Raw genomic sequence first — 13,395 nt, forward strand, 5'->3', positions numbered from 1 at the left:
CAACAACGAGCCCCCGAGCTACAAATCTTCTCCCAAACTTTGAATATATATACACGCAAACACACACACCACACACACACAGACCTTCTCTCATACACTCACACATACACCCCCCACACTCTCACTCTCTCACATACACTCACACCCCTACATGCACAGACACACACTCAGTCTCCCCTGCGCCCACACACATATAAATTTGTGGTAAAAACAATGACTGCAGATGCTGGAAACCAGATTCTGGATTAGTGGTGCTGGAAGAGCACAGCAGTTCAGGCAGCATCCGAGGAACAGTGGGAGGGAGACATTTCAACTCCCCCTCCCACTCTGCCGAGGACATGGAGGTCCTGGGCCTCCTTCACCGCCACTGCCTCACCACCAGACGCCTGGCGGAAGAACGCCTCATCTTCCGCCTCGGAACACTTCAACCCCAGGGCATCAATGTGGACTTCAATAGTTTCCTCATTTCCCCTTCCCCACCTCACCCCAGTTCCAAACTTCCAGCTCAGCACTGTCCCCACGACTTGTCCTACCTGCCTATCTTCTTTTCCACCTATCCACTCCACCCTCCTCCCTGACCTATCACCTTCATCCCCTCCCCCACTCACCTATTGCACTCTATGCTCCTTTCTCCCCACCCCCACCCTCCCCTAGCTTATCTCTCCACCCTTCAGGCTCACTGCCTTTATTCCTGATGAAGGGCTTTTGCCTGAAACATCGATTGTACTGCTCCTCGGATGTTGCCTGAACTGCTGTGCTCTTCCAGCACCACTAATCCAGAATATATGTTTGTGGGGTGAGTTTGTACTTGAAGTGTTACATTTTATTTTGTTCAAAAACTGCATTAATACATGTCAGATTCTTGATTTAGAGATGCCGGTGTTGGACTGGGGTGTACAAAGTTAAAAATCACACAACACCAGGTTATAGTCCAACAGGTTTAATTGGAAGCACACTAGCTTTCGGAGCGACGCTCCTTCATCATGTGATTGTGGAGGGCTCGATTGTAACACAGAATTTATAGCAAAAATTTGCAGTGTGATGTGAGCAGAGGCTGATAGCTAAGTTCGGTACCCATAGGGAGGGCCTCAACCGGGACCTTGGGTTCATGTCACATTACAGGTGATCACCATTGCACTACACACACACATACACAGATATTCCTACACACACACACTCTCACATACACACGGACACAGGTACACACAGACGTGCACACAGACACCCACACACACCCTTATAGACACACACACTCCCACACATGCACCCCCTCACAGACTTAAGACACTCTGCACTCACTACACACACACACACTTTCTCACACTCACAACCCCCACCCCAGACAGACACACACACAGACAGACAAAGACCCACATGCAGACATATATTTTGTGTGGTGAATTTGTACTTGCAGAGGTACATTGCACTTTGCTTAAAAACTGCATGCATTCACGTAGAACTCTGAGCTCAAAAACTGCATGAATTTATGTAAAACTCTTGTTATCTCACTTTTTAGATTAGAATCAATCTAAACATCAGGTCACAGACAGAGAACACAGGGGGCTAACACCTTCAACGTATTGTCTAGCTATCACCATTGTTAACAGCTAACCCGAGAACGCAACTTTAAAAAAAAGGGTTTTGTGATTTACACATGAAAGAAGTGAAACTATCACTGTATTCTAACAGATGAAAGGCTTAACAGACAATCAATTTTTCAATGTATAATTTCAGTAACATAACACTGCAAATTTTTGCTATAAATTCTGTGTTACAATCGAGCCCTCCACAATCACCTGATGAAGGAGCGTCGCTCCGGAAGCTAGTGTGCTTCCAATTAAACCTGTTGGACTATAACCTGGTGTTGTGTGATTTTTAACTATGTAAGATTCTGTGCACTAGGACACCGACAGATTTTAACCTCACACCTTTAAAGCATTAAGATATCTCGAGAATGTAACTTTAAAAGAAGTTCTGGGATTAACATATGAAAGAACTGAGACGAACATGATCATTCTAAATGATGAAAGACTGGATCTTTATTTGTTTAATATGACACTCCATGACACTGCAATCCTGTTGCTATAAATCCTGTGTTTTATGAATCTGCTCCACAACCACCTGATGCAGAAGCAGCCCTGTTGGCTGGTGTTGTGTGAGTTTTAACTTTGTCCACCCCAATCCAACACCGGCTCCTCCAAATCATGCCTTATCTCTCAAGTCCCAAATTCCTTAGAGCTGTTGCTGTCCCAACCCTCCCCCTACAACCCTGCTCCACCCCACTCCCAACCTTGGGCCCCCCTCTGGTGGTATGGACTCTTACACCTTAAATTGCTTTGGAAAGCGGTGATTTTATTTGCAAAACATCAGTCCTCATTTTGTTCACGATGAATGGACTGAATTTTAAGATGTTTTTTCTTTCCCTTGTGACACGTATTTGATGGGCACTAGGCTCTGGGATATTCCTCAAAGGAACCCCCCCCCCTCTCACAGATCAGTCCCTTCCCTTTGCACTGACCTCACTTCGGGTTTTGATCAGGACATGAATTCAGGTGTTTTCCTGAACTTTCACAATGTCAATATCTGGTTATAATGGCCTGAAATAAAACATCCAGGGATTTTCGATTCTCCCAAATCTTCTTCCATCATTTTATATCGATCCCCTCTCTGCTTTAAATATCTGGTTGTAAGGATCTGATAAGCTCTCAAATAGGCTTCAGGATTCAGACCAAATCCGGCACAGTCAGAGGCCATTCGGTCCATCGTCCGGCGTCGCTCTCGCTTTACTGTCACATGTTAATTAAACTGAACAGTTCCCAGATTGGTCACTCTCTGAGGTGCCATAACTTTGCAACAGCTTTGTTTTTTTTTCTGTCTCCCGTTGTGTTTAGAATTAAAGTCCGACCAGAGATCAGAGACTCTCAGAACACAGCCCCCAGGGCTAACAGATTCCTCGGTCAGGGATTAGGGATCTGCTTCGGTTTGTGTCTCTCTCGGTCTCTGTGAGCTTCTCCTTGGGAGCTGTTCCCTCACACCGCCCCATCCCTCAGACAGTCCCCCAGTGAAGGATTCTCACTTACCCCAATGAGAGACCAGTCCAGCCTCTTGAGGTCCAGTTGGTGCAGGTTTCCGATCAGAGGAAGCGGGGTCGGTCCAGGAGGGAAATTCCTGGGAACTCTCCGCCGAATTAGGGACACGACCAGGAAGAGAAAGAGGGCCAGCAGCGATAGGGCCGAGGTGTAGTCTGTGGGGAAGAGCTTGAGGAGAGCCATTGTGTCAGAGTGCTCAGACACCAGTGATGTTAGAGTGTGTTATGTCCTTCAGTCCAGTCCCCCACTGGCAAAGAACAGCCTCCTTTTCCTGATTTGTCTCACTGAGTGCTTTTCAGCCCCACCTTGTCTGTGAAATTCCATTAAACATTTGGGTACACAGTAACCTGAGCTTCTTGCACAGAAATGGTGCTGCCCTCTCTTGTAGTCCCACAGCAGGCCAGGCAACATCAGGAGGTGGAGAGGCCAAAGTTTCAGGTGTAACCCTTTTTCAGGACTAGGGGTGGGTGCTCGGGTGGGATGCAGATAAAGGGGGTGGGCGAGGGCAGGGTGGTGAAGTGGGGATAGGTGAAGACAGGTAGAGGATACGACCCAGTTGGTGGGAGGGAGCAGTGGAAGGGATGGGGGAGGGGTTGGGAAGGGAGTCAGGGTGGATGGGGAGGAAGGTTATTTAAAATTGGAGAACCCAATGTTGAGTCCTCCAGGCTGGAGGCTGTCCACAGGAAGATGAGGTGTTGTTCCTCCAATTTGCAGTTGGGTTCATTGTGGCAATGGAGGAGATCAAAGGTTGGTCGGGTTGGAAAGGGAGTGGGAAAGGGAATTAAAATGGGAGGTCTGGTCAGTCCCTGCGGTCCCACCTGAGATGCTCAGTGAACCATTCCCTACGTTTAGGTTTGGTCTCCCCAATGGAGAGTGGTGCAAACCAAGGGCTGTCGAAGGGAATGGTCCTTGTGAAAGGCAGAGGGCGGTGTGGAGGGGGTGGGGTCTAGTTGGAGTTGGTGGAAGTGTTTAAGGAAGATGCGTTGGATGTGGAGACTGGTGGGGTGATAGGTGAGGACAAGGGTGACTCTGTCCTTATTGCATTGGAGGGTGGGGTGTTTAGAGCCGTGGAACCTGGAATGGAGATGGTGCAGCAAAGGGCTTCTGGATGACAAGAGGGAGGAAAATCTCGTTGTTTAAAATAACCTCCTGTACCATTCCCTGACTCCCTTCTCAGCACCCCCTCCTCCCTTCCACTCCTCCCTGCCACCCACTGGATTCACTCCTTCCATTGACCAACCAGGTCGTACCCTCTACCTGTCTTCACCTATCCCCCACTTCACCACCCTGCCCCCACCACCCCCTTTACCTGCAGGTCCTCTCCCAACCCCATCCCCAGTCCTGAAGAAGGGTTACACCTGAAATGTGGACTTCTCCCCCTCCTGATGCTGCCTGACTTGCTGTGTTCTTCCAGTCTCCTGCCTGACTATTTTTGGATTCCAGTATCTGCAGTGTTTTTGTCTCTGACTTGTAGTTCCACATTGAAGAACAGCAGGAATCCACTTTGGGAGAGAGAGGTGTGTCAATTCCAGAGCTGCTCATTTGAACCAAAGTCTCTTGTCCCACAATCCTGTCATTCTCTTCAGAGTTGCTCATGCCCCTGCTCTGTTGCACTTAAAGTGCAAGGTTTGCATAAAAGTGTTAAGCAAATTCAGTTTGGATCAGCAAGCATTACAACACCAGCGTTTGACTCGTGTGCGCTGTTTTGTAACTTCTGGCTGAAGAAAAATGAAAAACGGTTTGTGAATTTTTGACAATTTGGAATGCCTCCTGGTCCCACAATCAGTCCCAGCTTGTTTGATGAGGCTGCTCCTGCCCTGCCAATTTATACGGGGCCATGCAATACTTAACACAGTAAATCCAAAATGCTGACATGAAATTGGCTTCCCATCACGTAGCAGTGATATCCCTGTTTTTGTGGAGGTCATGGCTGGGTCCACGTTCATTGGTGTTACCTCCTTGTGAAACTGAATATGCAGTTAAAGTTTGGCGTGTGGAATGAACTGCAAGAGGAAGTGGTAAATGCAGATAGAGTCACAGCATTTACAAGACATTTGGACAGGTACATGCACAGGGGAAGGGTTAGAGGGTCAAATCCAAGCAAATGGGACTAGTTCAGTTTGGGAAACTTTGTCAGGATGGACAGGTTGGACCAAAGGGTCTGTTTCATAGAACATAGAACATAGAACAGTACAGCACAGTACAGGCCCTTCGGCCCTCGATGTTGTACCAGCCTTTTATCCTATTCTAAGATCAAGCTAACCAACGTACACTTCATTGTAATATCTTCCATGTGCCTATCCAAGAGTCACTTTCATGTCCTTAATGTATCTGACCCTACTATCACAGCCGGCAGTGCATTCCACACCTCCACCACATTCTGTGTAAAGAACCTACCTCTGACATCTCCCCTAAACCTCTCTCCAATTACCTAAAAATTATGTCCCCTTGTGATAGACATTTCTGCCAAGGGAAAAAAAATCTGGCTATTCACTCGTTCAAGGCACCTCTAATCCTCCTTCACACAAATGAGAACCACCTCGGCTCCTTCAACCTTTCTTCAAAAAATAGCCCTCCAGTCCAGGCAGCATCCTGGTAAATCTCCTCTGCACCCTTTCTGAAGCTTCCACATCTTTCCTATAATGAAACAACCAGAATTGAACACAATATTCCAAGTGTGGTCTAACCAGGGCTTTATAGAGTTGCAGGGAGAAAGTGAGGACTGCAGATGCTGGAGATCAGAGCCGAAAAACGTGTTGGTGGAAAAGCGCAGTAGGTCAGGCAGCATCCAAGGAGCAGGAGAATCGATGTTTCGGGCATAAGCCCTTCTTCAGGAATAACCTCGCAACTCTTAAACTCAATCCCTCTGCTAATGAAGCTCAACGCACCATATGCCTTCTTAACAACCCTATCAACTTGGGTGGCAACTTTGAGGGATCTATATACATGGACCACAAGATCCCTCTGTTCCTCCACATTGCCAAGAATCCTGCCTTTAACCCTGTATTCTGCATTCAAATTCGACCTTCCAAAGTGAATGACTCCACACTTGTCCAGGTTGAACTCCATCTGCCATTAATTGGCCCAGTTTTGTATCCTGTCACTGTCCCATTACAGCCTACAACATCCATACTATCCACAACTCCAACAAACTTTGTGTCATTGGCAAACTTACTAACCCACCCTTCCACTTTGTCATCCAAGTCATTTATAAAAATCACAAAGAGCAGAGGTCCCAGAACCAATCCCTGTGGAACACCACTGATCACTGAGCTCCAGGCTGAAAACTTTCCATCTACTACCACCCTCTTTTTTCTATGGACCAGCTAATTCTGTATCCAGACAGCCAGATTTCCCTATGCCTCATACCTGCTTGCTTTTTGAATGAGCATACCTTGGGGAACCTTATCAAATGCCTTGCTAAAATCCATGTACACCACATCCACTGCTCTACCTTCATCAATGTGTTTTGTCACATCCTCAAAGAATTCAATAAGGTTTGTGAAGCATGATCTGTCCCTCACAAAGCCATGCTGACTATCTCTAATCAAACTATGGTTTTCCAAGTAATCATATATCCTGCCTCTCAGAATCCACTCCAATATTTTACCCACCATCGACGCAGGACTGACTGGTCTATAATTCCCACGGTTATCCATATTCTCTTTCTTAAACAAGGGAGTAACATTTGCCAGCCTCCAAACATCTGGCTGTCAGCCAGTGGACAGTGAGGATGCAAAGACCATCACCAAAGGCACAGCAACCTCTTCCCTTGTTCCTGTAGTAACTTTGAGTAGGTCCCACCTGGCCCATGGGACTTAATCTATCCTTATGTTTTTCAAACGTTTCTGCACATCCTCCTTCCCAACATCAACTTGTTCTGGCATATCAGTCTGTTTTGCACTCTCCTCTGAAATGTCAAGGTCCCTCTCAGTAGTGAATACTGAAGCAAAGTATTCATGAAGGACCTCCCCTACCTCCTCTGACTCCAGGCGCAAGTTTTCTCCACTATCCTGATCGGCCCTTCCCTCACTCTGGCCATCCTCTTGTTCCTCAGATAGGTGTAGAACACCTTAGGGTTTTCCTTAATCCTACCTGCCAAAGCTTTTTCGTGTTCCCTTCTAGCTCCCCATTCTTCAGTTCCTTCCTGGCTATTTGTAATCCTCCAGAGTCCTGTCTGATCCTTGCCCCTCAACCTTAAGTAAGGGCCCTTCTTCCTCTTGAGTAGATGGTCCACATCCCTTGTCACTCAAGGTTCTTTCAACCGACCGTCCCTTCCTTGCCCCAGTGGGACAAACCTATCCAGCACGATCAGCAAGTGCTTCCTAAACAACCTCCACATTTCTGTTGTGTATTTCCCTGAGAACATCTGTTCCCAACTCAGGCACCCCAGTTCCTGCTTAATAACATTGTAATTCCCCCCTCCCAATTAATTACTTTCCCACACTGTCAGCTCCTATTCCTCTCCATGAGTATAGTAAAGGTAAGGGAGTTGTGATCACTATCACTGGAATGCTGTCTCACTTAGAGGCCTGACACTTGGCATGGTTCATTGCCAAGCACCAAATCCCTCTTGGCACACCTGACAAAAACTGCTCCATCCAAACTATTTGAACTAAGCAGGTTCTAATCAATATTGGAGCCATTAAAGTCACCCATGACAACAACCCTGTTACTTCTGCACCTTTCCCAACTCTGCCTACCAATCTGCTCCTCCGTGTCTCTGTTGCTGTTTGGAGGCCTGTAGAAAATTCCCAGTAAAGTGACTGCTCATTTCCTGTTTCTGACTTCCACCCATCCTGACTCTGTCGATAAATTCTCTTCGACAGCCTCCCTTTCTGCACCTGTGATACCCTCCCTGAGCAATGCCACTCCCTGTCTCTTTTACCTCCCCCCTTATTTCTTTTGGAACATCTAAACTCTGGAACATCCAACAACCATTCCTGCTCCTGTGATATGTCAGTCTCTGTAATGGCCACAACGTTGTCGCTCCAAGTACTGATCCATGCTCTGGATTCGCCACCCTTATTCCTGATACTTCATGCATTAAAATACACGCACTTAAACCCATCACACTGACCGCCCGTTGCCCTATCAAGTTCCTATCCCTCCTCACAGATTCTCTGCACATTGTATCTGACTGTTCACTACTGACTCCATCATCTGATCTGTAGCTCAGTTTCCCACCCCCACCCCCCCTCACCTGCCAATCTAGTTTAAACCCTCCCGAAGAGCTCTAGCAACCTCCCATCCAGGATATTGGTGACCCTCCAGTTCAGGTGCAACCTGTCCTTCTTGTACAGGTCCCACCTTCCCCAGAAGGTATCCCAATGATCCATGTATGTGAAGGCCTCCCTCCTACACCAGCCCTGTATCCACGTCTTCATCTGTACTCGCGCTCTGTTCCTAGCCTCACTAGTATGTGACACCGGGAGCTATCCTGAGATTACTACTCTGCTCAAACTGCCTTGTAGCTTCCAACCTAACTCCCTATACTCTCTCTCCAGGTCCTCCTCACTTTATCTACCTATGTCATTGGTACCGATATGTATCACGGCTTCTGGCTGCTCTCCCACTCCTGCAGACCCAATCCGACACATCCCTGACCCTGGCACCCAGGAGGTAACATACCATTTGGGAGTCTCACTCGCGACCATAGAATCTCGGGTCTGTTCCTTTCACGATTGAATCTCCTATCACTATCTCATAGATTCATAGAATCATAGAGATGTACAGCAGGGAAACAGACCCTTCAGTCCAACCTGGCCATGCCGACCAGATATCCCAACCCAATCTAGTCCCACCTGCCAGCACCCAGCCTATTTCCCTCCAAACCCTTCCTATTCATATACCCATCCAAATGCCTCTTAAATGTTGCAATTGTACCAACCTCCTCCACTTCCTCTAGCAGTTCATTCCATACACGTACCACCTTCTGCGTGGAAAAGTTGCCCCTTAGGTCTCTGTCATATCTTTCCCCTCTCAAACTAAACCTATGCCCTCTAGTTCTGGACTCCCTGACCCCAGGGAAAAGACTTTGTCTATTCATTCTATCCATGCCCCTCATAATTTTGTAAACCTCTATAAGGTCACTCCTCAGCCTCCGACACTCCAGGGAAGTTCAGCCTGTTCAGCCTCTCCCTGTAGCTCAAATCCTCCAACCCTGACAACATCCTTGTAAATCTTTTCTGAACCCTTTCAAGTTTCACAACATCTTTCCGATAGGAAGGAAACCAGAATTGCACTATCTCTCTCCTATTCTCCCCCTTCCTTTCTGAGCCATAGAGAGAGAGCCCAGTGCCAGAGGCCTGGCCACTGTGACTTTCCACTGGTATGTCATTCCCCACTAACAGTGTCCAAAGCGGTATACTTATTGTTGAGGGGAACGGTCACAGGGGCTCCCTGCACTGTCTGCCTATTCCCTTCCCTCTCCTGATGGTCACCCAGCTACCTTTATCCTGTAACTTAGATGTGACTATCTCCCTATAACTCCTCTCTATCATCCCCTTAGCCTCCCGAATGATCCGAAGGTCATCCAGCTCCAGCTCCAGTTCCCGAATGCGGTCTGTGAGGAGCTGGAGATGGATTCACCTCACACAGGTGAAGTCAGCAGGGACACCAGTGGTGACCCTTACCTTCCACATCCTGCAAGAGGAGCATGCAACTGTCCTAGCCTCTGTCCCAACTGCTCTGAATTGCCAAGAGAGATTGAATAAATGAGAAAACAACAAAAAAATGGCTTAACTTATCAACCCTCCCACACACAGTCTTTTTTTTGGTTAGAGGAGGAGGATGGGTGGGAGATGCTGCACGGACAGTGTCTCGGGTTTAGCCACAGCTCGAATATATCGGTTCACGTGCCCAGCAATCCCTGTATCCATGTCCACCCCTGTTTGGCCTTGGCTCTGCCTGTTCACGAGGTGGGTATTTAAGAGGAGAACTGACCTTCCCAGCAACCCCCTGGTCCTCGCTCTCACTGCTCCCACTGTTGCTGCAAATGGAGGGCAGTATGACTGAGCTGAGATGGTTTCTTGGCTTCGGTCGGGATCCCAGGATAAGTGCAATGCCACCAAGTCACCCGTCCTTAGTAATCAGCTGCTCACCAATGCCCCCAGTTTGGGTCATGCCAGGGCCACTCAGTTCCTGAGCTCATTCTCCCCTTTTCGGTACCAAACACCTTGTACAACACCACACAGCTGAGCTGGATTACAGCCCAGAGTTTGCAATCGAAAGAAACAGCACGGAAAATCTGCCCAGTGTCACAGCCAATATTTATATCACAATCCAAACTGCAAACCCAGAACACAAATAATCTGATCTTTACCACGTCGCTGTGTGGGGAGCTTATGGAGCACAAATTCATAGAATCCCTACAGTGTGGAAATTTGGCCCAACAAGTCCACACTGACCCTCTGAAGAGTAACCTACCCAGACTCATTCCCCCTACCCTATTACTCTACATTTACCCGAAAATAATGCATCTAACCTACACGCCCCTGAACACCATGGGACAATTTAGCATGGCCAATCCACCCTAACCTGCACATCTTGGGATTGTGGGAGGAAACCGGAGCACACAGAGGAAACCCGTGCAGACACAGGGAGAACGTGCAAACTCCACACAGACAGTCACCCGAGGCTGGGATCGAACCTGTGTCTCTGGTGCTGTGAAGCAGCATGCTAACCATTGAGCCACCATGCTGCCATACGCTTTCCGTGATGTTAGTTGTGATGTTTTCTTCGTTGCAACAGTGGATTCACTGAAAAGATTGCCTTGTTTGGTTGTAAGTTGCTCAGAGTGGTCTGGTGACGTGGAATGTGCTGATTGTAACGAGGTCAGCCGGCTCGACCTCATAGAATCTGGGTTCCCTGATTGGGGCTGTCTAACCAGGGAGCCCTGGCTGACAGATAAAAAGGGTAAGTTTCTGACTCTGTGTGAGACTATACATTGCTTTTTCATTCATTGGATAAGGGCATCACTGGCTAGGGCAGCATTTATTGCCCAACCTTAATTGTTCAGAGTTGGTGTCATGGTGGCCCAGTGGTTAACACTGCTGCCTCACAGTGCCAGAGACTGGGTTCGATCTCACCCTTGGGTGACTGCCTGTACGGAGTTTGCACATTCTCCCCATGTCTGTGTGGGTTTCCTCCAGGTGCTCCGGTTTCCTCCCACAATCCAACGAGCTGCTGTACCAACCTAAATTGCCCGTAGTGTTCAGGTTATGTGCTTTAGTCAGGGGTAAATGTGGAGCAATAGGGTAAGGGGAAATAATTCTGGGTGGGTTCTGCTTCTGAGGGTCGGTGTGGACTTGTTGGGCCGAAGGGCCTGATCCCGCACTGTAGGGATTCTAACCACTGGGGGTTGGTGGTTTGGTGTGGGGGAGCAATGGGCTGGAGTCACATGTCGGCCGGACCAGGTAAGGATGGCATGAGTGAACAAGATGGGATTTTCCCCCCATTACTGACAATGGATTCCTGATCATCGTCAATCTTTAAATTCTGGCTTTTTAAAAATTGAATTGATATTCTAACATCTGCCATCTCAGGATTTGAACCCAGGTCCTCTGGATTAACAGTCCAGTGATAATATCACTAGGCCATCACCCCCCCCCATGTTTTACAGTCAAAGACTGCTCATGCGTAAATAAAGGGTGACTTGGTGATGGGATACCAACTTCCAGGGAGTTATATCAGTGACACCGAGACTAAAGCACACTCTGAAAAAACTCGCTCACAACAGTCATCTGGGATAAGCATTCCCAACATCAGGCCTTTGTTTGGCAAGTTGGACTTGTTCGATTCTGCCAACGAGGACTGGCCCAGGAGGCAGAAAGAATACATTATTTTTTTTCAAACAAATGACATTGTGGCAGATGGATACAGCAAGTAATTCTCCTGACAACCTATGTAGCTGTAGCTTTCGAGACATAGAGCTGTACAGCACGGAAACAGACCCTTCGGTCCAACTCGATTAGTCCCTAGACTGTCCTGGATAACTGTTGGATTCCTTTAAAAACAGGAACGAGTCCACGATCTATTTAAATATCTGGCTTTGACTCGGCAAGATGGCAGCAATTCTGTAGAACTGTTGTGGGCAGCTCTGCCTAACAGCCAAGGCACACCGGTGTGTTTTGCCATCCCTGGCCAACTTATGTGGCGGAAATATTAGTTTAAAACCTTACAGAACACATATTTGTTAAGATCTGGGAGTGGGAAGGATGGCAAATTGCAGCAGGGAGGACACTCCCCTGCAGTACCTACAACACCAGAGACTGCAGAAGCAGCAGCAGCAGCCTCTCCTGACTCCCCCCCGCCCTGGGGACCTGACAGACTCACAGGAATTGGCTGCGGTGATGGGGAGACTTACCTTGAAAGTTGCGGCTGTGATTGAGGAAATCCGTGGGGAGATTCGTGCCCAGGTCCAACCTATAGCATCCATGCTGCAGAAGCACGAACAGGAAATCCAGGGCCTTGGGGAGAGGCTGGAGGAAGTGGAGGGTCGAACTAAGGCCTCGGAAGCTGCGATGGACTCCTCATCCAGTCGGATTCAGGTGCTGGAGCAAGAGGTGCGAAACCATATCGATGGCTCGAAAATCAAGGTCGGAAGATAAATCTCCGAATTGTCTGAAAGTGAGGAAGGTGAGCAGCCAGTCAGCTTCTTTGAAAACTGGCTGCCAAAGTTTTTCGGCCTTCACATTGAGTGCAGCAGGCTTCAGAGAGAAAGGGCAGGGCAGGGCCGGTGCAGTATCCCCGCCCGGTCCTCGTGCACTTTCACTCATATAAAGACAAGCAAAAAGTCATAGAAGCTTCCAGGTCCTGGGAAAAGATCCGCAGGCACTGGTGAGCAAGGGGTCAAAAATCATGTTTTTCCAGGATTTTTCAGCAGCTGTAACCTGAAAGAGGAAGTCCTTCGATGAAGTAAAAAAGAGGCTGAGGAACCTGGGCATCCAGTACTCTATGAGATACCCCACAGTACTTCGTTTCAGCCACGAGGACTCAGTTTATACATTTGACTCGGCGGATAAGGCTGAAACCTTTGTGGACACTTTAAAATAGACGGATTGGCCTGAAGAATATGGTTAATGTTTATTCTCTTTTCTATTTTTTTTATTCCTTTCTTTCTCCCTAATAATTTCCTTTTTGGAAATGGGGGAAAAGACTTTGGAATAAGTTGTTCCTTTTTTTTAATAACTGGATTTTCTGATGGGAAATTTAGTGGATGTTCTTTGTTGTCTCTCTCTCTCTCCCATGCGTATGCTCCCTATAATGTTTCCCAGGTCAACGCTGCGGAAGCTTATGGGATGGT

General features: G+C 47.8%; 1 protein-coding gene across 1 annotated transcript in view; it reads right to left on the reverse strand.

Moving 5' to 3' along the window:
• LOC148140612 (cytochrome P450 2K1-like) overlaps positions 1–3,378 on the reverse strand; it is a 29,667-nt gene extending 26,289 nt beyond the window's left edge. The window contains exon 1 of the mRNA XM_087978896.1: positions 3,081–3,378. Coding sequence (XP_087835022.1) covers positions 3,081–3,272 — 192 coding nt within the window. The 5' untranslated portion in view covers positions 3,273–3,378. The remainder of the gene's footprint in view (positions 1–3,080) is intronic.
• Positions 3,379–13,395: the final 10,017 nt, after the last annotated feature.

The sequence above is a fragment of the Chiloscyllium plagiosum genome, unplaced genomic scaffold (assembly GCF_037043375.1).
Source record: "Chiloscyllium plagiosum isolate Xiang-an unplaced genomic scaffold, Cpla_swu_hap1 HiC_scaffold_35, whole genome shotgun sequence".
Taxonomy (NCBI): Eukaryota; Metazoa; Chordata; class Chondrichthyes; order Orectolobiformes; family Hemiscylliidae; genus Chiloscyllium; species Chiloscyllium plagiosum.